General features: G+C 36.5%; 2 protein-coding genes across 2 annotated transcripts in view; one reads left to right on the forward strand and one right to left on the reverse strand.

The window, feature by feature from the left end:
- NLP1 (nitrilase-like protein 1) overlaps positions 1-26,151 on the forward strand; it is a 199,853-nt gene that overhangs the window by 109,088 nt on the left and 64,614 nt on the right. The gene's annotated exons all lie outside the window — the stretch shown is intronic.
- Positions 17,948-21,623, reverse strand: LOC149537541 (uncharacterized). Its single transcript, XM_089801169.1, has 2 exons — positions 18,547-21,623; positions 17,948-18,460 (listed from the first exon to the last, which is right to left on the reverse strand). Exons 1-2 carry the CDS (start codon positions 19,840-19,842, stop codon positions 18,176-18,178), a joined length of 1,581 nt encoding a protein of 526 aa, XP_089657295.1. The 5' UTR covers positions 19,843-21,623; the 3' UTR covers positions 17,948-18,175.

Raw genomic sequence — 26,151 nt, forward strand, 5'->3', positions numbered from 1 at the left:
TAATGTTAATAATAAATTTAAAGTTGCGAAGAGGAGAAAAGCTAGCAATCACAGCTTATACTTAATAAATTTTAATTTGCGAAGGTACGAAAGGTAACCTGGGGAGTCAAATTTGAAGCTATCGCTACATCTCCTATAGTTAAAGGTGACCCGAGGTTAAGGTGGAGAAGTAGAGATAACTTGTCATTGCACCATCGCAAGGTTTAATCATGAGTTAAGTTTTATGGTCGTGAGGCCGCGAAACAATGTAGTAGTTAAATAAAGCAATTATCGCGTCTTCGCGCGGTTTGAAGTTGTTATGTATCTGACGGTTGCGAAGTGGCAACGAGGTTAAAGATGGAGTTTTTGCAGCATCGCGGGTGATGAAGATGTTAAACCATAAACCGTGGAGAAGTTGCGAGGCGGTCAGTTCGAAGGGTTTCGCTACTTTGCAAGTATAAAGTGATAGTTAAGAAAGTAAGCAGCAATGTGGGGATGAACAGTTTTGCACCTTTGGAGATGTTAAGCCGAAGTTAGATTATGAGACAACGATGTTGCGAAAAGATGCCAAGTAATCGTTTCGCTGGGTCGCTGCAGTTAATGAAGTAAAAGGTTAAGATAAGATAAGATAAGATTGCGAAGTTGCGAGATGGTTAGTGGTGTAGTTTTCGCTACATCTCCACAATTAGTGAAGTAGAACAATAAATAGTTGCAATGAGGTGAAAAGGGCTAAATAGAGACTTCGCCACTTCATAGGTCCACGTGGTAAACGGGAAGATAGAGTTGTGGAGGAGAGATTGACTGGAAGCATGATATCGCAGGGTTAACCTGGTAGTTAAATAATTAGGTGGTGAAGTTGCGAAACAGTCAAAATAGCCCTTTTCGTGTGGTCGTGGTTGGAAACAAAGAAAAGCATGAGATCGCCGAGAAGTAGAGATAAAGAATTGATCACCACTTCATTGCTTATAGTTTTAAAGGCATAAAACAAGGCTAAAAAGTGCATGTCCGAGTTGGAAAAAGGGATGATACGCTGGAATTACGAATAATGTACAATATGAAAACAACGCAGCTTTTGAAGGACTGAAAGGATTTTGAGCATGCCAATTTTAATGACATTAATGTCATGCTCCAATTTGCAGAAACAGATAAAAGTAGAAAGAACAAGGATTTTCATTACTAGTTGCATAATGTTTGAAGTTTCAGAGTAGAGCTCAAATTGCAGAGCGAATTTCAGCATACAAAGTTCAGAATTGTTGTGATACTTTGAAGCTATGGCACAAAAGCAAGGAGAATCGATTGCACAGGCTCAAATTGAGGAAACTGCAGCGAAGGGAAAAAGCCCTAGCCCTTTCGCGGATGAGTATTTACAGATTTTACCAGGTTCCTCCAACCTTCAATCTGCAAATGACCATGCATTTAGAGATCCATACAATTTTTGTAGAGATGTAGAGGTGCTTGTAAGAAATGGAAGTGAGTTATTTTGGTACTTCTACAAGAATAGGGTGGAAAAGGTTCCTATATCCACCCCTTGGACTAGGAATTTGGGAAAATTAATCATCCCTGAGGTTTTTGTAGATGTTGATCTACTCAAGACATTGTTTAAATCATACAACTCAGTCAGCAAAGCATTCCACAGAAGAGACAAAAGTATACTCTGTGCACTTGAGAAAGAAACATTCATTAAAGCCTTTGACTTGAGAGGACCTGTGTCTTTACCAATTGACATGGATAATTTAAATGAGAATTTCAAGAACCACAAAAGTTTCTACACTGGTAGAACGATGATGAGACACATCTCAATGTCAAAGAAGGAGAAAGGAGAAATACCAAAGAAAGTGGGAGATTTTATGCCTCTTGAAAACTTGTAGAGATATCTCCAGAACACGGTATTTGGTCTGAACAAAGTCCTAGGTTCAGATGGGACCATGAATGCTCTGGGTGGACATTATGTCATGGCGTTGAATATTCATGACCCATACACTAATGTTGGGTATGATTATGCCACCTATATAATCAATAGGATTCATGATGAGATTGTTGCAGCATATGAAGGGAGGCTGGAAAATCTCAAATTTCATCACTACTCGTTGCTCATGCATCTAATTTTGTACAGGAATGTGCAATTCATTGACCAAAGTTTCTTTGAAAGTATAGAGGAATGGGGAGAGAGACTACCTGTGTAGCAACGGACAAGGGTATGCCAAAGATTTTACCCTTACTCAAATACGATTTCTTTTTGTAATGATTTTGTATACCCTGTTTTGGAAATGTTAGGGGCTATAATAGAAAGGATACCTAGGAGTGTTAGAAAATTGGTTAAGCCCAACATGTGTTATGATGAGGAAAAACGATTAGGGCATGACTGGGGAAGTGTATTTCTCTTTAAAGATTATATATTCATTAGGGTTTATGGATGCCCTCAGCCACCCCATCTTCTTTGAAAATTTGTTCCAGAAAGGTTAGGGATTGTGGAGTTTTTTTGGCAAGTGATTTCATTAAATATAGAGTACCTAGGTCGAAATGTCAGGAAGGGCACATTTTTGTGTAGATGCTCCAAAATTAGAGATTTTGACATTGGCAAAAAGGCAATCAAGGAAACTGATGCCTTCTTAAGAAATTATAAGTTGCCAACTGTTCCTACAAGTACGTATGACCCTTATAGTGTAGTTAGAAATGCATTAAAGCAAATGAGGGGATACAACCTGCCTCCAACCAAGGGTTTATGGAGGAAGATGTGATTGCAGATATTTTGGATGAAAATGTATGTAGAGAGAGGATGATAAAATTCAGAGTTGTGATGAGTTTTGAGCAAGAAATGAAGAAGACAGATCCATCCTTAAAGGGATTTTATCATGAAGTGAACTACTGGTCAAGGTTCAACAAATGCATTGAAAAATCTTGATAGATTGCAGCTCAAGTACCTGAAGAGATCAAAATAGAGTAGATCTTGTGTCTCCTGATCAGGACATTATGGTGGAAGCAAGTGATGATGAAGACTAGTCAGAAAGCTCAGCATGGGCTCATCAGAAAAGGAAGAAGCAAAAAATGGCATAGTTTCCCAAAAAGGCAAGAGAAAAAGCCTTCTAGATCTTGCCAAGGAATAGCCAATATTTTGACAGTGCAAGAAGAAGCTTCCTGATGGTTCAAGCCACTGAAGATGAGCAAAGGGCAAAGAAGTTGGAGCTTCAAGCCCAAATGATTGATGACAAAATTATTGAAGCTAGAGAGTTAATGAGTGATGAAAATTTTATAAAAACAAAAGAATTCAAAAGCATTTTAATTAAATTAAAACAAAATGAACTGTCATTGCAAATGAAACCAAGTGACTCCGATGAAAAAGTAGCAGAAATGATTAAAAAGCTAGTGGAGAATGATCCTGCAAGTGAAACTTTGATTGTAGAAGAGTGTAACAACCAGTTTTCCCGGGTCTTAATTAACAATTAACATACTCAAAGGAATATAGTTACTACTTTAATTTCAGAGGAAGACAGTTATATTAGTCATGTTCATGTGAAAGGGATGGATGGTTAAAATCAGTTAAACAAAATTTCTTAACTAAGAACTTAAAACACCATTAATGAATTTAATATAGAAAATAATACCCATGTACCTTAGGATTTGAATCGATAAATCATTGTAGGGATGCTTTTGCAACCTCCCAAGTTAGTCTACCAATACCACTATAACAATATCAAATAACAAAATGCCTTCCAATACCGTTATATCTAAATCTAATGATGATTATCATTAATAACCACTTAATAAAAATTAGGGCATCACAAACCACTATATCAATTAGGGCATCAATTACCATTGGATCATTTATGGCTTTTGATACCATTGCATCAATTGATAAGTAGGAGATAATTTCCACAGCAAGTCAAATTGCGATATTACTATCAAGATTTAATTGTGTGATTTTTGAGTCAAACTCATTGACCCATGTTTTGCAAATGGGGTTGCAAGCTTTGGGTTTAACCATGGAGGAAACTCTATAGTTAAGCGTGCTCAGGTTGGAGTAGTACTAGGATGGGTGACCTCCCGGGAAGTCCCGGTGCTTCACCCCTGTGAGAATCACCTAGATCCAATGAGTGCTATGTGTTCCATTTATTCTCATTAGAGATGGATTCATGTTGAATCAATACTCATGAAACATGGGTCAATGAGTTTGACTCAAAAATCACACAGTTAAATCCTAATAGCAATATTGCAATTTGACTTGCTGTGGAAATTATCTCCTACTTATCAATTGATGAGCTTAAGGGGCTTTCTAATGAATGGTTCATATGGCACAACACTTGGTGAAGGTTTTGCAATGGGGTTGCAAGCTTTGGGTTTAACCATGGAGGAAACTCTGTAGTTAAGTGTGCTCAAGCTGGAGTAGTACTGGGATGGGTCACCTCCTAGGAAGTCCCGGTGCTTCACCCCTGTGAGCATCACCTAGATCCAATGAGTGCTAAGTGTTCCATTTATTCTCATGAGAGATGGATTCATGTTGAATCACTACTCACGAAACATGGGTCAATGAGTTTGACTCAAAAATCACACAGTTAAATCTTGATAGCAATATCGCAACCATTGCATCACTTAGGCTTCCGATACCATCGATTCAATTAGGGCTTTCGATACCACTAATTCAGTTAGGGCTTTCGATACCACTGTATCATTTAGGGTTCCAGTTAGCACTGAATTAGTTAGGGCTTTAGATACTGCTGTATCATTCCTTTCCTTCCGATTACTTGACTATGGCAATAACTCAAGATTAGAAAATATGCTCATATTCAATATTCATATAAATGAAAAACAATTCATAAATCTATCTCTCGCATCTAGGTGTAAAATAACTATAACAATGAATTAACTCAATTAATCTTACCTTATTGCATATACATAAAATTGATAATACATGTATTCGACAAACAATTGAATGTATAGCTTATCTTTGTCTGTTGTACATCCGACAACTTTGGCAGAGGTGAAACATTGTCAGGGGCTTAACCACCCAACCTCGGACCATAACATATCCCCACACAATCTCTAACGAGAAAGGCCCTCCCTACTCGGAATAGACGGGGATCATATGTCATCTATTGAGCATCTTGATATTTAAACACAACACTAGTCTTGACAGTAGGAGTTACAATAACAGGATCATGCATGAGCTAATAAATAATTCATATTATAAATGATAAACATTGTTATGTTATAATTGATACTGTTTTCATGTTATTGCAGATTCCTTTCTCTCACCTCTTCACCCTATTCCTTGACTACACAGCTGGTGAATCCCAGGTGTTCGGAATTCTCAGAACAACCGATTCTATCAATTATACAAGAAGATGATATGCATCCAATGTTTCACTATCTATGGTTACATGATTATGTTCTTTAAAGATTCCGGAATTGATTCTAATATCCAATGGCATAATAATCCATACTTCTCTTATATTACGTGTGTCATGGTTCAGAAACAAAATAATTATTGCTGTTGATATTCATATTGTTTGTAATGGCTCTTGTTTTATTTGAGATCCCTAAGTTACCATCGACTTCTTTATTGAAGGCCTGAGATACAATGAATGAAAATATACAAATAGAAAAATGAATATGAAAGGCTCTATGAAATTGAAGGTGGCCAACAATAGTGCTACAAATGATAATCTCTGTCCAAATAATGATTTACCATGCCTAGCCGGCTGCACTGTGTGTTACATTTTGAAAAATAAATAAATAAAACATTGGAAGCATTTCATAACTTGGTTATTGATGGCCGTGGCTTGTATTTGATACCTACACGTCTTCTAGCCGGAACTCTTGCACGACTTAGTTTGAGATACACAATTTCGAATCAAGCTGGCTACGACATTTACAAAGTGCGGTGGATATAGGTAATAACTGGAATAGCTTGGAACTCGACTTGTTGCAAGCACGCATACGAAAATGATTGCAGAATAATGGCAAGGCTGGGAGTCGTGTGTTGCCCGACTTGATTATGGATTTGGTTTGGGAGTTGCAAGTAATGGCGGAAATAGGAAAGAATAGTATATAACTCGGCTTAAACAAACGAAACATATGTAGAATCGTAGCAGAAAAAGATGTAAGTTAAGGTCTGATATGACCTGACTCCTATCACGGCTTCTCTTAAGGAACTAGCCGTGACTTTCTGACTCTCATTGGTTTCTCAATATGTCCATTTGATTTCAAACATTAATTTGATTTGAAAAAAAGAGGGAAAAGAATTAAAGAGTTGAAGAGTTATAGACTTTATTTTATTATTAAAATACCTTCTTATATACGTTCACATAAGTCTATTGATGAGGTGACATCATTAGATTATAATTTATTGGTGCCATTTCATTTTTATATTTATGTGTTCATATGGAAGTGTTTATTATAATGATAAGATAAAAATTAATAAACAATCTCTAAAGGTCTGTATTTATATTTTAACTCAATTATTTTATGTTTCTCAATTTATTTATTTAAATAGCTCATGCGGGTCCCATAGATGTATCCTGTTTCAAGTGGCTAGGTTATCAACCCATCTGCCTAGTGCTGTGCCTAATTCTTTTCTGACAATGCTTCCACCCCTTGATGTGTTTCCTGCAAGGAAGTTCTCCACAGTTAAATTATATTATCATAATAAATTATTTAATCATAATTAATCATAATGGTTTACCATCTTCTCCATTCCATGAATTCGTGACAAATGATCAACTAGCCTATTATCTTCATTTTGAAATTATAACCGCTAACCATCTTTCCATTTCATAGGATTATAACCAAATTAACTGTCAACTGGCTTCATGTGAACCTCAACGGCTATATTTTAAATTAGGTCAAAAATTGGGATGTAACATACCATTCCCCTTGTGGTTCATCGTCCTCGATGAACCTGAAATTGTAATGAACACTATAAAGGACTATTTTAAAATTGGGATGTAACAAAGAGGCAAGAGAGCTGATACAAAGAAGTGGCATGATTGTTTTCCCAGGATGGGATATTAGTTCTTTCCTATTAGATCAAATGAGAAGACAAGAAAGAACTATCTCATTTGAAGATGAGAATCAACAGGGGCAGTTGAGAGGGTCTGGTTACGACATTGATGCTCAAACCATTGCAATATGGAGTTTAGCTCCAGAGCATCAGAAACTAACTCTCATGGAAATCAAGGAATCCCCTAGAGGGAATGTGATTTTTTGGAATGTCCATTCCACTTCAAGCAACCAGATCTATGGGTTGTTAACTTCAGCATCACTATTAGGTAAGAACGGGATTGATGTGCTAGAAGAGAAGTTAGATGGAGCCTATGAGAGGTATATCAAGACTAGGAGGCACTATGAAGAGGAGATGAAGAAAACATATGTTCTAGAACAGAAGAATCTCTGGTTAGAAAATGAAATGGTAGCCTTAAAAAACACTGTCAGATCTGCTGCTGAGATTGAGGATAAAGGTGTATAGACAGAAGCATATACACTTGAAGCAGGGGATATGGTGGGCCAAGCCATGGCTATTGATGAAGAAGAGTTGGAATCCACCAAAGAGATAAAGATTATGACCATAAAGAATTTGCTGATCCGTAAAATAAATTCTTTGAAATATGCTTCTCAAAATGTACACAACAATAATAGTCTTACAGGGGGTAGAGTATCAATGTTTTTTGAGGCAATATCCTTATTGTCTCCCTTATTCACCACATGGGGCCCATACACCCAATTTTTTGAGAACTTTATACCCATGCTGACATAGAAGAAGGATTTACCAAAGGTGGTAATTATTTCTGTCAGAAAATTGATCAATAGGGTGACGGAGTTGAATGGTTTCTTTGTAGCAACGTTACAATCAATTCAGAATAAAATGAAGATAATTGCTACACGAACACCAAATTTTGTGCCCAATATATTAGAGGAAGGTGGAGTAATAAAGGATTGGCAAGAATGGTCATCCTCTTTTGATGGCATTTTCAATCACTCTATGTTTATGGCATATTGTAATGGTGAGGCAGATATGGTAGTGGTTTATGATTTGATTGATATGCTGTATTAAATAGAGTTAGAAATGGGCAAAGTAACTATAGAGGTTAAGGCCTTCACAGATGCTAAAAGGAGCAAAAGCCTTGAAGAATTAAAAAGGATCGAAGATGCCACCTGGCCTGATATTGAAATTGATATAGCTATTTGGAAGGTCATAGCTGGCATAGAGGCCTTGCCATCTGGGTAAAGTGATTAAGCAGTTAAAGTCACAACCAAAACGTAGAAGAGACAAAATGAAGAAAAGGCAATGAAAGCGATAGGTTGTTAAGTGAAAACAAATTCATGTTGAAGACACCTGAAGAAAGTGCCACCTGCCAGTTTCAGAACTACTTCCCCAATTTTGTCCAAGTACAAAGAATGTTTGTAAAGAAAATGTATCTGAAATATCTTTGTATTTTTTTTTTCAACAAGTGTCCTCCCATATGAAGCTTGTTGCAATCCTTGTCTTTGAAAGGATTTCCAAGATGTGGAGTGAGGGTCCAAGTTCTGTATAATTTTAGTGTTTATGCTATTGCAGTCAGTCTAGTCTTTTGTGTCAATTGTATGTTGTTTCAAATTTGCACTATAAGAATATAATGAATATTGAATGACAAAATGTGTCATATTTTGAGTTATTCTGAGTCTTATATCAGTAATGTATTATTTTCAAGGAAGATTAATACAAAGAGGAAGTTTTGAATACCCGTGCCTCTGAATTTTATCTCTATTTTCATGTGCCTATTATTTTGAGATTGAATGAGCAAAGTTCTTTCAATTTAATGCAGCTGGGATAGGTTATATGTCATTTTCATTGTTGCTTTTAATTCAAGGAATTAAGTAAATGCTCTTATGAATTGATAGGGTATCTAGCTATATGGAAAGGATATCATAAGAATGGAATTTAGGGTTAACAGTTGATGAATGTAATTGCAAGTCAATTAAATAGGTCAAGATTAATTGGTACGACTCTGTATAGCAATGGATAAGGCACCGGTCATAAGTTGTGATGCAAATGGATACAGTCATTTGGTTGCATGATACACATTTAAATCAAAATCAATTGTTATTATTTGTAACAAAGAACTATATTGTTGGTCATTCCCTTATAGTAATACCTTTTTTTGAATTTATAGTAAGCTGCTGTAAATCAACAAATTGATTACATTTTCAAAAAGATTTCTGACCATTTTTTTGCTATAAGGGATAAATATAAGAGAGGAATATCGATGAGTAAGTATAATCCCTAGGTGCACCCACCTTGGCCCTGCAGAGCCTAAAGTGTAGAAAACCTTTGTGTTTTGTTAAGTTGGTTTAGATTTGGATGGGTTCTTGCTGAATATGGGAATTAGCTAGCCCATAGGCATCCACTATCATTGTGCATCCTGGTGCTATTTTGAGGCCCGTAGTTTTACAACACCAACAAAATGGCGATTCTATTGGGGAGCTATGAGAAGAAATCATATCTGAAGTGTTGGAATTTCAGATGTAAGCCATATATCTGGAGTCATATATTTGTTTGTTTCTTGTACTTGTGTTGATATTAGCTCCTTTTGAGTGACAAACCTTGAGAATTTACAAAATCCCAATACCACAGGAGTTGTGTGACATGTGATGTGCTTACATAGTGCCTTATTGCCAAGTAGAGTTTGCATTTCCCAAAATTAAAGTCTTTCTAGGTCGGGCCCCATTGTCAGATCTATTTTCAAAAGTTGGTTTTCTCGTGAAATTTTCTCTTTTAGCCATAATAAAGTTCTTTTCCCCTAGTGGGTGGCGCCTTGGTCAAGTTTTTGTTAACTAGTGCTAATACTGTAAGTAAGAGATGGCTGATAGGAGAAAAAACACAAGAGCATATGCAAGGGAGAATCCAGAAATACCTCTGTAAATAGAATTACCGAAGGTTGGTAAGAAAGTTTGGCCTAAAAAGAAAGGGGAGTCCTTGGCCAAGGGAAAACCCTAGTGGGGATGGTACCCACAAAATGATTCACTAATCAAAAGTATCTTGCAAAAGATATTGACCCTGTTAGAAGTCTATTACATCCTTATAGCGTCTTGGTCCTTATTAGGGGACTAGCCCTTGTTAGAAGTCTCAACCTCGTTAGGAGTTGTTATTAAAATTACAGAAGGTATGCAAGATGAGCCCACTGCCCAAACATGCAATATACAATAATGATCTTCGATACAAGAGATAAATACAAAACCTCTTATTGCTTATATCTTCAATATTTGATTTGGCTTTTTTTTCTCTTCAAAAAACTCTACTATATACTTATTGCTCTGAACTTATATCAAAATTCACATCTCAACCAATAACTTGCATATCACAATTATCACTTACAAGTACGCATAAACATTCACTTAACACTTCGCATTCAAAATCTTTTCCTTTATACCAGAATTCTTTAAACTGTCAGCCTCTATTCTTTCACACGTTTGCCAAAATGCAAAACTAACTCTTGCTGACTTAGGGTTAACATCTAGGATGTCGTCCCTAATTAGTCAACTAATTAGTTTGATTAAAAAAAAAAAATTCCTTAACCCAAAATATCCATTTCCTTATCTTTGTGCTGTTCTGTCTATTCAACATTGTCTCTGTAACACAGTAATATCTTCGTACGTACTGACCATACAAACTTGTGCACTTGTATACGTCATCCTGACATACTGTACACATTGTAGCTAAGAGCACATGTGCCAATGATGCCTCTATGAACTGTGCTGATAAAAATGATATCTGTGTTACTGTTGACAGATAAACTTTGTGACACTTGTACAGTTTTCAAAGTCTTCAACCTAAAACTTTATCCTTGAGATCTGCTCGCCCAATCTTGAATATATGTTGCCATAAATGACAACTACATACTATGTAACCTGTCCAAATTGCCAACAATCTCCCCCTTTGGCATTGATGGCAACATATGGGAAAATTGGCCAAGTCCCAAATACAACATTCCGAAAACTTGTAGTGGCCTTATAAAATCTTCAAAAACTGGGGATCATATATCATCATACATAGGGATACCCCCCTTTTCACTATACTCTTATCTTCTTTACATACTTTGCTCTTTTATTACTCCCCTTTACATACCATATTTTTTACTTACAATTTTCCTCACTCGCTCCCCCTTTGACATGAATGACAACGGTAGTGACAAAAACTATGTACATGTCAAAGTTTTGTTACCTTCAATCTTCATGCTGAGTTTGATATTCTTGCAATGCAATCAACAAAACTTGCTTTCAGATTCTTGAATTCCTTTTACCAAGTATCTTGGACTGCTTTTGATATACTGATTAAAGTGCACAATCCATAAGATGCCACTTTAACTGCATTTTAACCTGAATGTACAAATTTATCATATGATGTCTTAGTCTTAAGACATTCATCAAGCTGCTTCTGTACATTATTGAATATTGATCTTCAAAGTCAAATGTTCTCCCAACATTTGACTTTCATACAATGACAAAGGTAGTGACAAAAACTATATGGATGTCAAAGTTTTGTTACCTTCAATCTTCATGCCAAGTTTGATATTCTTGCAATGCAATCAACAAAACTTGCTTCAGATTCTTGAATTCCTTTTCCCAAGTATCTTGGACTGCTTTTGATACACTGATTAAAGCGCACAATCCAAAAGATGCCACTTTAACTGCATTTAAATCTGAATGTACAAATTTATCATATGATGTCTTAGTCTTAAGCCATTCATCAAGCTGCTTCTACATTACTGATCTTCAAAGTCAAATGTTCTCTCAACAATGAAAATCTTCTGATTATTCTCTCTCTCTTCAGCTCTATAAGACTTATGTCATCATAAATCTTTTCAATTCTACTCTCTGAGTCCTCAATCTTGGTGTGAGGTAGTTGTAACTCATTGACCAAGTATTGTATCTCTGTCTGCTTCTCTTTCAGCTCCTCATTCACATCCTCGATAAAATTGTATGACAAGGTGCGTTGTACATGCACTGTTCTTCCTTTAAACATCTCCTTAACTCTTTGATACAAGAGTCGAGTCCTGCTAAACCATTCCTGATATTTGTGCACACTGTATCAAATAACTATGCATCATGCTTAATCCGTGCCTTTGTAGCTGCCACTTTTGATAATTGAGTAAACTCAATATCAAAAGCCTTAATCAATCCCGTTGCTCTCATCTGTGGATCTGCTTCAGTAGCTCTAACTGATTTAACATGCTGTAGTTTCTTAGAAGCTTCATTTAATGTCTCTTGTAGACTTTTTACTCTTTTATTCTTCTCAAAAATCTTGTTCAAAGATGATATTAATCCAATCTGATCATCATAATCTCCAGATAAATTTGCCAAAATTGATTCCAATGGTGACCTTGATGTGCTGGGTGTCTCTGTGCTCTTGACTGGAGTAGCCAGCAAGATGTTCTCTTGTTGGAAAGTGACTGTCAACTAAAGTCTCAGTATGTTTCAACAATGGTAAAAATGTTGTTTCTTGTGTGATTATTTTTCAGTTATTCTTCATCTTCTTGGTTGCTCTTTTAAGTTTCTCTTCTTTCTCTTCTTCCTTTTTCTTTTCCTCTTCTCTTTCTTCTTTCTTCTTCCTCCTTCTCTTCTTCTCTCCTCTTCCTTTCTTCTTTATCCTTTTTTCCTTTCTCTCTTTTTTCTTCTTTTCTTCTTCTTTATTCTTTCTTTTATTCTTCCTCCTTTTCTCTTCTTCATCCATTTGCTCTTCTTTAGAGCTTGCGTAACCTACCAAATTGTCAACAGATGGCCCATAATCCTATTAGTTCGTGGTGATTGATCAAGAAAGTACTGTACACACTCCATAATTCCTCGTCATTTTTGGGCTGACATGGTGTAACTAATTTTAACCCTAAAGCAGTAAAAATACTTGTATAAAATGCCCTAGGTTTAGGGGTTTTCATAAGGTGTGATGTGATAGTTACTTCTTGCAGTGGTATTGAGCTGTAAGAGATTACAGATTGTAATCACTGGATAATAAAAATATTGGACTTGCTGTTTGCTGGATGTAGCTAGGGATTGGGTGAACCATGTTAAGTCTTTGTGTCTTGTGTTCTCTTCTGTGTGCATTATTATTTTCTGATATTGGATATATTTGCATGTAACTGTTATTTCTGCCTTGTTAATCCTAACAAATCCTTGTAAGGATCTTTTGCTGTGTTCACTGCTAGGCTAGTTCTGGTCACTTGCATCATGTCTATCCCAATTGTTATTTGCAGCATATCTGATGGAGGTGCTTCTAAAATTTTGGTAGTTGTTGCTTTTGCCATTTGTGTATCCTTTGTATATTCTGCTACTTCTGTCATCTCTATATCCTTTGTAGGTTCTGCTGTTGTTGCTTCTATATCCTTTACCTCTGCTTGTGTCTCTTCTGTAGTTCTTTGCGGACTAGATGGTTTGAGTTCTGTCATCATCCTTATTATTGCTGCTTTTGTCTCTTTGTTGATTTCCTCCCATTATTAGAATAGGCCTTGTCTTGTTTCTTCGATAAGGTTCCAGACCTTTCAATAATCTCTTAAGGTGCTCATGATCTTCAACTTCGCAAAGTTTCCTTATGAAGTTTTTCTCTTATTTTCTTGTCTTCCTCTTGAATTCTCATTCTTCTATTAACAAGTCTTCTATACAAGTCCTTAAGAATAAGACTGTATATCTGAAAATTTCTTGCTAGTCAATCTCACGTGCCTTATCTCTGCATTCTCTAACTCAAACTTTTCAACGTTGCTGTACAAATCATAAAAGTTGTTCAATTGCACAAAGTTTCCATCATCAATGATTGCGCAATTTAGTTTTTCTACCTTTGGTTTCCATCTCTTCCTTTCTGTAGTAGAAACCTGGCTTACTTTTCTTTGTCTCTTTTCTAGGTTCCTCTTCTGTGCCCTCTGATTTGAATTCTGATCTCTTTGCTTCTTGGTCTGCGCTCTTCTTCTTCTTCTTCTTCTTCTTGCCCATGTGGGTTAGTAATGTTTTCCTCTTTTTATCTAGTCCACTAGTAAGTTCCTTTACTCTCTTATGTATCAATGGTTCAGCTGGTTCTTGTTTGACTTCTGCAAATCTTGCAGACTTTCTGGTGCTAGGAGGGGTAGCTGACTGCACTTTGATAATGCTAACATCTTCATCTTTACTTGAAGCTGGTGGAACAAATGATGGTTGCAATGGTGCAACTGTTGCATAGGGTGCTGATGGTGTCTGCGCAGATGACACTGCTACTATAACTCCTACTGCACTGCCAATGGCTAATGGCTTGACAATTAGAATGTCAAACTGCTCAGTTGCTTTTATCTCTGCTGCTATTCCCATGGCTTATCTAAATTCTTCTTTGCTCATTTTAGTTTCCTTCAATATACTGTCAATCATCTTGTCAACCTTCTTCTTGATGTCCTTACTATATAGTTCACTATCAAATTCTCTGACCTTTTCCTCATAGGTGCCCCATCTAGGACATTCCTTATCCTTTTCAGACTCTAAAATGATCCTTGCATATTCTTAAATCAATTCTTCTGACATCTCATATCCCATAGGATCAATAAACTTAACTCCGGCTTCTACTGCCTCCATACAAGCTACATAAGTTTCTACCATAAAACAAATATCATCCTTGTATTTCTCAACTAATGATGGTGGTATCCTAAATCTCTGTTTCATCTCTGCTTGAAAGCTCTTCATCATTCTTGTAATATCTTCAGTTATTCTATTCTCGTGCTGTTTTTTATAGTAGTGTGTTATCAGGTCCATTGTGCATCTGTTGGAGTTCCACTCAGTTTGGCATTCTAGGGAGCTTTCTTATCACTTGGAAAAACAAATGTGTCAATAGGGATTCGAACTTGAATTCTACATTCTTTGTTCTCTTAATTCTGTCAATGTTGTCTAGAATTTGTTGCTTCAGAATCTCGCACATATCTACTTTCTCCTTTTTCACTGTCATCATATAGGCTGCATGAATAAATTCAGCAGGTACAGAGTTCAATCTTGAATTGTAATTCATGTTGTAGCCAGTTACTTTGCTTACTAGTCTAACATCAGTTTCCTTGATCATATCCAATTTCATGTTCCTTCCATCAGATTGGTCTCTACTAACTTCTTAACATTCTTTATCGTTGATCATGACTTGTATGTCTCCTACCTAGAACATGTCCTCATGTATGCGGCTCTAAATAATGTTTGTCCATTTATGGTTGTCAAATTCAGAAAAGAACATTTTCCTAGTGGTGTTTAGGTCTTCTAGATGTTCAAACCCTTGTTTAAAGGTAAAGTCATTGTTGTAAACCAAATTCATGTCTTTGTGGATGCTACTATCTCCTACAGTCTCAAACTTATAGTGTATATATGCATGGATGTCTTCTATGTGTAATACCCTACTTTGCACTTGTGAAAATGCTCCTGATAGGTCATCTTCCAATGAAGTGTATGGATATTTCTTAAATTTGTGCCTAGGTCTCTCACTCACATTATAGACAGTTGGTGTTGCTATTTTTTTCAATTAAAACTTCCAAATTACAATTGTGCTAGCTATAAATACCTTAAAATCATAAAACTAGGGCTTGCAGAATTCACCTTCAAATCTCTTTTAAAACACTCCAACTTCGCTCTTAAATTCGCTCCAAGGACTCCTTTACTTTTTGCACGATCAAATGTAATACAAAAAACTTGATTTCATCCTTTAAATCACTTTCAATTTACTTCTGCATCAATTGCGTAAGTACTTGTATTTGAAAAAGTTGTTCGTATTAACCAGCAACCTTATTTTTCTTTGCGAATTGACATATCAACTCAAGATCTTATGCGCAGTTAACCATAGCTTCCTTACATCTTGCTCCACTTCATACTAAATGTGCAAATCTCCAAACTTCTCCTAGGGTTTTAACTAGTTCTCTAATGCTAAATTTCTATTGCTTGTATATGAAATAAGTTGCTCAAACAAATAGGAATTGGTTACCAACTATCGCTGACTTCAGCTTGTTCTCAGGTGTCTGATTCTCTACTACAACTTGTGAACTTGATGGGTCTTTGACTTTGAAAAATACTTCATGGAATTCTTCTACATGTTCCCTAACATTTTCTTTCTGACTGTTGTTCTTATGTTTTCTAGCATTGTTGTTCATGTTCCTTCTAGGATTTCTCATGTTGTTTGGCATTCTCATATTGTTCATCCTACAATATCTTGCTGTATGTCTCATGTTGTAACAAATCTAACAAACTATAACATTGTTTCCATATCTAGGTCCTGATTGACTTATCTGTGCTCTGCAATTTCTAGCAATGTGTTCAAAGTTGTTGCACTTATAACACAAAATTCCATCTCTTATCATGTGTGTCCCAATAGGTCTACTAGCTGTAGGATTAGTATCTCTAAACATTCTATTATTATTACTATTATCAAATTTAGGCTTTTTGCAATTAATTGCTCAATATCCAAAACCATGACAATTATAACAACTAGAAATAGGTTTAAATTGCTTACCTGTACAATCCCTTTTAATGTGACCAAACTCATTGCATGCATAACATCTACCTTTGAATTCGTTCCTCACTTCCTTAGGTGATTCAGCTTGCTTAGGCTACTTAGGTACATCTTCATATTGATTAGACTCAACCTTGTTATGATTTTCTTCTTTAAGCTTAGGTTGTTGGATCACAAGATTCGGTTCTTTACTTATTTCATACTTCTTAGATGACTTTTCTCCAAGGTATCCAAGACTAGTTTGTTGGTAATTTGACGAAGGTAAATATTGAATGTTGTTATTTATGGCAACATATCTTCAGTATGAAGAAGGCAAACCTTGAAAATGAAGTTATGGCATTCATACCTAGAAAATTGTCTAAGTATTAGTTAGTTTATCTGGGAGCAGATACAGTTTTGATATGTACAGTTGATTGAAGCATTATTGACATGTGCACAGTTAGGTACGGACAAGATAGGATGTCAGGATGACGTATTCAAGTGCGCGAGTTAGTACGGAAGAAGATATAATAGTTTTACTCATAGTTTAAAAATTCGGTATCGGCAATATCTCGGCTGACCCAAAAAATTGTGAAAATATCGAAATCGGCAAAAACTCGGCAAAGTATTCGGCAATAAATCGGCACTTTTATCGAACATTTGAAAATATAAAATTTCTTAAAATATTTTTAAAAATGCATACATACACACTACATTTGTAGAACTGTGAACATATAATGATTTGAGATATCTACCATATATGAAGCAAAGTTCTAAGTTAAACAATAATTCATAATTTCATAGCAATTAAAACTTAGTAGATTAACATAGTAATAGAATCATAAACCGAAAAACAAGTATAATTGTATAACATCAAAATATAAATAAGTTCAATACATATAGCAATCAAACTCCATGAAAGTTCGAAATAACAACTTCTGAATACATATTAAGTTCAAGTTTTAGTATCAATGAAAACTAAAAGTAGCAATCATAAATTGCGTCTACGAGTAAAACTCAAAAAAGATCGCTGCTGCTGGGTGAGTGGCGTTGAAGTAGTTGCTGTAGCAACATCCTCAACAGGTGCCTCACACTCCACAAAAGCCTCTGATGGATGACCAAGCTCAGGTTCCACCTCATGTGCTGCCACATCTGCATCCCAGTCATCTGCCTCCATCTCAAACTCAGCTAACTGCTCATCTGTCAATAAAGGTTCACCCACATCCTCATCTGCACCCTCACCATCAGGAGGAGCAATCCAATCTGCTAAATATGGATCAATGTCATCCAAGTCTAGTGCTGCATATGAAGCTTGCCCTTTCACCTTCTTCTCGTGCAAGAGAAGGTTGTACTTCACATAGACCAGGTCATTTAGGCGTTTTTGAGTCAACCTATTACGTTTCTTTGTGTGTATGTTTTGAAAAGTACTCCAATTTCTCTCACAGCCAGAAGCACTACAAGGCTGCGATAAAATTCGGATGGCAACTTGTCGAAGATTAGGCGTTGTGGCACCATAATCTTCCCACCACAGATCTGCAAGGTTTTAAAAAATATTTATGATGCGGTAAAACTTCCAATAAACTTCACGAGTGAAATAAATGGTATGATAAAAGTAAACGCAAGTTCTTTTTTACCTGGCTGCAAAGTGTATCTCCTACGCTTGCAATCAGGAGAAGAAAATAATGGCCCCTCTTCCCTCTTGTAGCTCTGCAACTCATCAAGTATGATGTCTCGGAGGTTCGTATCAGCAACCAATCTTCAAATACATGTGTCCAAGCCAATTTGAACCTCTGCATCTGCTTTAAAAGTGTTGGAAAAATAGTACTTGGGGTTCAAGTAGTAGGCAGCAGCATGAATGTGTTGGTGGAGTTGTCGGTTCCACCTACGATCAATGATGTTCCATACGGGTCTATACTTGGTCTCATTTGACCTATACAAGTGCTGAATGGCCTCTTTTGCGCTATCCATAGCCTCATATAGAAACCCCATGGGGTTTTTATCCCCATCCACAATTCGTAGAACCTTCACCAACGGCTCTGATACCTGGACATAATAAAACATACAAAATCAGCCAACGAAAATATTTCAAAATTAAATTCTAAATCATCAATTAAGATTTGAAAACTTACTTTGAGGGTCTCCTCCATTAGCTTTTCAAAGCTACTATCAAACACAATCCTCACAATCTTCTCTGCTTCAGGCTTCTTGGCATAAGGACTCTCTAACCATTTCTTATCAAGAAACATGCGCCTAAGGTCTAACAATGTCTCTGATATGCTTTGCAAATTTAGAAAATTAGTAGCAAAGCGTGTGACCCCTGCTCGTACAACATCCTTACCACTAGTGTGCTTTCTCATAAGACTCAAGACCCATGTATGATTGTAGATGTACTTCGCAATATTCCTTCCATCTTCAACCACCTTCCCCACCCAGCTCAATTTCCCTAGATCCTCAAGAAGCAAGTCGAGACAATGGGCAGCACAAGGGCTCCAAAACAATGTGGGATGTCTCTCCATCAGAAGTCTACCGACTGCCACATACGCAGCTGCATTATCAGTCACAATCTGGATGACATTAGCCACTCTCACTTCTATTACCACCTCATCCAACATGTTACACAAATTTTCTGCATTTTTCACTTGATCAGAGGCATCAACTGATTTCAGAAATACCAACTGCCCCCCTGAAGCAACTAGAAAGTTGATGAGTGTCCTATTCCTGCCATCAGTCCACCCATCAGAGATAATAGTGCAACCTTTCTGTTCCCAAACTCTTCTTTGCTCTTCCACAAGCTGATGAATGTTTCTTACTTCGTCATCTAACAACGGCCCACTCACCTCATAGGGAGTTGGGGACTTGAACCCCTTACCAGACAAAGAAATAGAAGTTACCACTTGATCCCAATATGGACTGCATAAAGCATTGAAGGAAAGATCATTCCGCACCCAAAATCTCATAATTGCCACTTTTGTCTTTTCGTGCATCTCTTTGTTCCATGCAGTACCTAGTAAGCTGGGTTGAGCACCAGGAGTGTTACATGGAACCCAATAATCTGCTAAAGACCCACTCACACTTCCCGATCCCCGTATCCGAGGCCCAATAGAAGAAGAACTTTCTCCACCTGTTTGTGATCCTGTAGAACTAAAAGTCCCCATTGGGGCTGCCATGGCCTCGAATATCCTCTTTTTTGCTGCCTTACTTTGTGCATATTGTTGAAGGCTTGCCATAGCCTCTCTTGTAGCCTCTTCTGGACACACTAGACACGGTGTAATATCATTGCATGGAATCTTTGCAAGATGATATTTCAATCGGCTGATTCCTGAAGTCATGCATTTAGAGCAATGGATACACTGGATATCTCCTTTGTTTGCTCCTGGGATACCATGTTTCCATAAAGGGTCCTTTGCTCTGCCACCACCAGTCATCTTGTTTCAGTGACACACACAAGTCCACTGTACAAGAACGAAAAATCAGATTACATTCCAAAGTAAAAATCATCATGCAGAGTTACATTACCTTCTACAAGATAACAAGTTATAACACATCTAAATCAATTTATTACAAATTAAAACTTTAAAAATTATATTATGTTACTGAATGCCAATTACTATTAAAGATCCTTATTAGGCATAATTGCGGTTAAGCTAAGACAGTAAATATAATGGAAAATTCAAATGCGTGAGGAGAAACTCTCATTGTCAGACTATAAAATTATAAGGACTCTATATTAACCCACAGATTGGCATTCTCTTTCATTGAGCTTTTTTTAAATGTTGAGCACTTTTTTGGAAAAATTCAAAAGTTTCTCAAGGTTGAAAGGAAATGTGTACAAAGAACAATGGTTGGAAATTGGAATAATCAAGTGAAAGGTGGGTCATGAAAATAATATTACAAAGGTAACAGAATACAAATATTTAATCTATATTTGTGTGTAATATTATTCAATCTTCAGTCGGGAAACATAGAAAATGAATATCAGAAATATAGTATTATAATTTATTTATATTTGTTTGTAATAGCAGAATACAGTCGGGAAACTCAGGCAAATACACCCAGGAGTATGTCTTCGAAGGCATGTTCACAAACCAGTGCTGAAGCAGTGAAGGCCAGTCGAGTCTAAAACCAATCTTCTTTGATCCCTCGTGCTGATGCAGTGAAGACCAGTCGAGTCTAAAACCCGTCGGCGAGAGAAAATGACCTAAATGCTAAAACTCATGTCGACCATATACATCAAACCTAATTTTTATGTCATTTTCTGTTGACTTTCTTTGACTGGGATTTTAACTGCCGTGTTTTTCGTTTACTTGCGATTTTATTCCAAAAAAGACGTCGCGATTTTTTGAAAAAAACGTTGCCGAGTTTTTCCGCGTTTTTATCGTTTTTCCTACCCACTCGTGATAACTCGCGATTTTGGCGTTATTTTGCCAGTATTTTAAACTATGGTTTTACCAGTTGTGGCAGTATACATATTAAAAACAAAACAAAGCATGACAGGAACTGGTTGATTGTGAGTTAAGGAATTATTTTGTTTACGAATAATTACTTGACTAATTAGGGATGACATCCTAGATGTTAACCCGAAGAGGGCAATAGTTAATTTTGTATTTTGTCAAGCGTGTGAAAGCTCGAAGGTCGACTGGACAATATTTTGAGGATTACAAAGGTATAAAAGAAAGTTTGTAAATATTAAGATAATATCTTATACTTTCTATAATGGTCAACTACTTGTCTATAGTCCGTCTTTCAGTCTAGATAGGAATGTTTCCTATCCTGTCTCTTTTATCTTCAGTCTAGATAGGAATGTTTCTTATCCTGTCTCTAGTTTTGTTTCTAATTCCGTCTTCAGTTTACGTTGTTTCTTTTAGAAACAACGTCCTTGTAATTCTTTATAAGGAACACATTTGTTCCTTTGTTTATCAATGAATCATCCGGAAACCCGTTAATCTGCCAACTCTTCTTGAATCTTGTAACATGGTATCAGAGCATATTTCTTAATTTTTTCGAAAATTATAATTTCTTTTCCGAAATTATTAGAGCCAATTTTCAAAATTATTCTGTGATGAAAAAATTATAATTTCTTTTCCGAAATTATTAGAGCCAATTTTCAAAATTATTCTGTGATTCTTGCTTTCTAAAAACCTCAGATTTTCGACTAGGGTTTTTTGTTGAGTTTTTCAAAAATCGCAACTGTAATAGTTTTCGGCCAGGTTTGAAAAAAAAAAAAATTCTGCATCCCGCGTGATTTGCATCTGTCTAGATCTTCACATAGTAATTTTCGCAGGGAAAAGTGCATTTTTTCTGGAAAATCGTCAGTGATTTTACACCAAAAACGGCTCTGCGTTTTTTTTTCTTCAGACGACTCGGATTTTGGAAATCAGTCATCTGCATTTTTCATGGTCATTTTTTTCCTGTACTTGACCTCAAGGCGTCGGTTTTCTGACCTCCATACTGCCGTGACCAGCATTAGTCGACTGAAAACCACCATTTTTTTACAAAATTCGACCTCCATGGCTGCCGCCTGATATTTTGTTCAAAACCCTAATTTTTGGGGTCGAAAAATATTTTGTTTGCAGATTCTTGGTGGGTTTTTCGAGAGCTCAACTGGGTCGTCGTCTGTTTTTTCTAGGTGCCTCGATTTTTGTGCCTCGATTTTCGAGCCAGCGGATCTAGAAAACGACAGCAGATTCCTTCTAGGTTTTTCGAGCTCTCTTTTGGGTCATTCTCTGATTCTTCTGGGTCTTTCGTATTTTTGCCTCGAAGAACGTGTCTTCACAGATTTTCATAGTTTTTCATTGAAAAACGTGCCATGGCATCTCTGACAAATATTCTGCTCGAACATAATTCCAAATTCAATGGTCGCAATTATGGAACCTGGAAGCAGCGCATCATTGCAATCTTCGAATATCGCAACACCGCTCAACTTGTTCTGGGTGTTACGCAGCGTCCGACTTCTCCGGGTCCTGATCAAGATACATGGGATCTGAACAATCGAGAGGCAGTAATGCTTCTCAAACTATCCGTAGCTGATGACCAGCTTTCTCAGATTCCATCTGGCAAGACAGCTGCCGAAATTTGGACACATCTAAAAGGTCTTCATGAGACTTCCGACAAGAGCAGAGCCTTCTTTCTGAAAAACACTCTGTTTTCTATTGTCATGGATGAGCGCACCTTGCTCCAGGCACACCTGAATATGATTCAAGAAATCCGTGATCAGTTACTTGCCATCGGTCGCAAGATGGAGGAAGAGGATATTGTGGTAATCACTCTTCGGAGTTTACCAAAATCCTATGAGCATTTTATCGAGACTCTCAACATCACATCTACTGGTGTTGATCTAAAGTTCACTGATCTCTGCACCCTGCTATTTCAGCAAGATCGATGGAAACAACAGTTTGGTAGCAGCTCCAGTTCCACCTCCACCGAGCAAGCCTTTGCAGCAAAATCCTTTCAACAGAACATTGGCAACCATCAATCTTCTCAGCCTTCCTAGCATCAACCTTCTGCTCAATCCTTGGATGGCTCTACGAAGCAAAATGTACAGTGTAATTACTGTCACAAGTTCGGCCATATGAAATTCGAGTGCTGGAAACGTTTGGCTGCCCAAGCAAGGCAAAATGCTTCCCAGCCAACAACAGAAGTTGTCGAGCTTCCTGATCAAGGCGAAGCTGCATTTTACGCCTTCTGAATTTGTTTCTGTTTTTTTTTGGGTTTGTTGATTTTCTCCTCAAAAATCATTTCAAGTTGTCTGTAATACGCAAGGTTGTGTGAGATTCTGGGTTTTACCGTTTTTTCCACAAAAACGAAGTTTTGTAATTGCAACTTATTTTGAGTCATAGCACTCTTCTGGCAAAGATTCTTGGTTTCAGCATTCTGTAGATCCAGGGAGGGTCTCAGTTATCACAGAATGTTCCGACATCCGTACGTTGACCATTAAGGGAGGGTATTAAGATAATATCTTATACTTTCTATAATAGTCAACTACTTGTCTATAGTCCGTCTTTCAGTCTAGATAGGAATGTTTCCTATCCTGTCTCTTTTGTCTTCAATCCAGATAGGAATGTTTCCTATCCTGTCTCTAGTTTTGTTTCTAATTCCATCTTCAGTCTACATTGTTTCTTTTAGAAACAACGTCCTTGTAATTCTTTATAAGGAACACATTTGTTCCTCTGTTTATCAATGAATCATCCGGAAATCCGTTAATCTGCCAACTCTTCTTGAATCTTGTAACAGTAAATACGAAGTTAAGTGTGCTTCTAAGGAAGAATATGCAAACTTCTTGTGATGTGAATTCTGATGTATGATCAGAGGATTGCAAGTTTTGTGAAGAGTAGCAAGTGTTATATTAGATATTGAAGATATCAACATCAAGCAAGAGGTTTTTGTATTTATCTTTTTGTATCAAGGAACTACATTGTATATTGCATGTTTGGGCAGTGGGCTCTTCTTGCATACATTTTGTATTTGTATATAACAACTCCTAATAGGGTTGAGGCTTCTAACAAGGCCTAAGTCGTCTAACAAGGACCGAGACACTATATGCATGTAATAGATTCCTAACAGGGTCAATATCTTTAACCAAATACTTTTGATTAGTGGATCATTTTGTAGGTACCATCCCCATCAGCGTTTTCCCTTGGCTAGGGTTTCCCTAGTTAACAAAAAATGGTGTTATGAGTTCTCTTATTGTATAGTTATGTTTACTGTTTAGTATAACTAGTTTGATTTCATATGCAAGTTATAAGACAATTAATAATATCCAATGTTGGGCTAAAGTTTGTAGAATATTGATTCACTCCCCCTCTCAGTATTCGCTATTTCTAACAATTGGTATTTGAGCACAGTTACTCAGAAGAGGCTTAAAAACTTGAGTAAGATCCCTATGAATATGAAACAATTACAAAAGAACTTGGAAGAAGCTCTTGAGCAAATTGACATTCTCACTAAAGAAAGAGACAACCTGAAAGAAAGATATGAAGATGCAAAAGACTACATTGGAATGCTGAAAGACAAGATTGATCATCTCAAATCCAAGAAGGAATCTAAAGATCAAATTAAGGACAGTGACGAAGTTTCAAGATTGAAGAAATAAAATGAGATCCTGAAACATGAATTGAAGAGCACTGAATTGAAGGCAAGTTTAAAGAAAGGTGATAGCAAAATTGAGTCAGATCTGAAATCTGAGAATACAGATCTAAGATCCCATCTTACAAAATATACATCTAAACTTGAATCTGCCAAGTTAGAATATGCAAAACTTGAGAAATATAACACTATTGTGAAAGGAGAGTTAACCTAGACCAAGTAACAATTAGAGAAGTTATATTCCAGTAGTGAGAAAATTGATGAGCAATTATATTTTCAGAGACCTTTCTATGACAAGATTGGTCTTGGATATTTTATTGGAGAAAAATCAGCTAAGAATTCTGAAATTAGAAAGGAACCAGGTCCAGCTGTTGAGCATCCTTAACATAAGAAAGATGATCATAGTAAGATTGAATCAAGTTAATCTAAAGATGCATCAAAAGAAGTTGAGCAAGCAAATCAACCTGAGAAAATTGACGAACCTAAGAAAACTGGGTAAGATGAATCACCCAAGCATGTAAGGTATGAATTTAAAGGTAGATGTTATGCATGCAATAAAATTGGTCATATGAAAAGGGACCATACAGGTAAGTCATTCAAATCTATTTCTAATTTCTATTGTTATAATTGTCGTGGTTTTGGTCATAGAGCAGTTGATTATAAGAAACCTAAATTTGATAGTAATAATAGAAATAGTTGAATGTTTAGAGGCACTAACCTTGTAGGAGAAAGAAGGAGATCCAATCAAGGAGCTAATGGAGCAAGGAGTAATATTGTGTGTTACAAATGTATCAACTTTGGACACCTTGTCAAAAATCGCAGAGCACCTATTAATCATCCTTAACCTAATTACATAAACAATGCACTAGTATGTTAGCTATGCAATATCTTCGGTCATATAGAAAGATTTTGCAGAATGGATAAGAGGAACATCAATAGGATCCGAAATTTCTGGAGGAATAACAACAAAAATGTCAGAAGGAATGATAGCAACAATAACAATCAGAAAGATGAGTTGAGAGAGCATGTGAAGAATTCAAAGGAGTGTTTATCAAAGCAAAAGATCCATTAGGTGCGCATGTAGTATTGGAAGAACAATCATTTGATGCACCTGAAGGACGACTGAAGTCAACAATTATACATTATTCATCCTATTTCAATTGAGCATCTTTTATAACTGGACTAAGCATCAGAAAGACAAAAAAGGTAGCAAAAGGTGAATTATGACTTGCGCAGTTAGTATGAGGTAGTTCATGACTAGTTGAAGCTATGGTTAAGAACGCATATGATTTGGAAATCGTGTGCGCGCGCACAAAAGATAACAAGTCTAGTGGTAATTAGAAACAACTTTTTACAAATTGCGTACTTCCACAATTAATGCAAAGATTGGTTTGGTAAGATTTAAAGGATACAAACAAGATCTTGTGTATTATTTGAGCGTGTGAGGAGTTAATGAGCAGTAAAGAATGAATTGAAGGTGAATTGAGGTGCGAAGTTCAGAGAACCCTAGTTACACAAAGAAACAAGGTATTTTATATTTTACGTAAGAATTGAGCTGAGAATTGAGTTGAGAATTTGATTGTTAAAATGGACAAGTCTTTGATTCACAATGTTGAGGAAGAAGCAAGACCTAAGTTGAAAATCAATCCAGT

The sequence above is a fragment of the Cupressus sempervirens genome, chromosome 9 (assembly GCF_028749045.1).
Source record: "Cupressus sempervirens isolate cs-2001-9-10 chromosome 9, ASM2874904v1, whole genome shotgun sequence".
Taxonomy (NCBI): Eukaryota; Viridiplantae; Streptophyta; class Pinopsida; order Cupressales; family Cupressaceae; genus Cupressus; species Cupressus sempervirens.

What these genes read in the sequence shown, in the direction of transcription:
- LOC149537541 (XM_089801169.1), bottom strand. Translation starts at nt 19,842, where the DNA reads ATGACTGGTGGTGGCAGAGCAAAGGACCCTTTATGGAAACATGGTATC. An exon ending in TAATGGAGGAGACCCTCAAA is followed by an intron (nt 18,461 to 18,546) that starts GTAAGTTTTCAA and finishes TATTATGTCCAG; the next exon opens with GTATCAGAGCCGTTGGTGAA.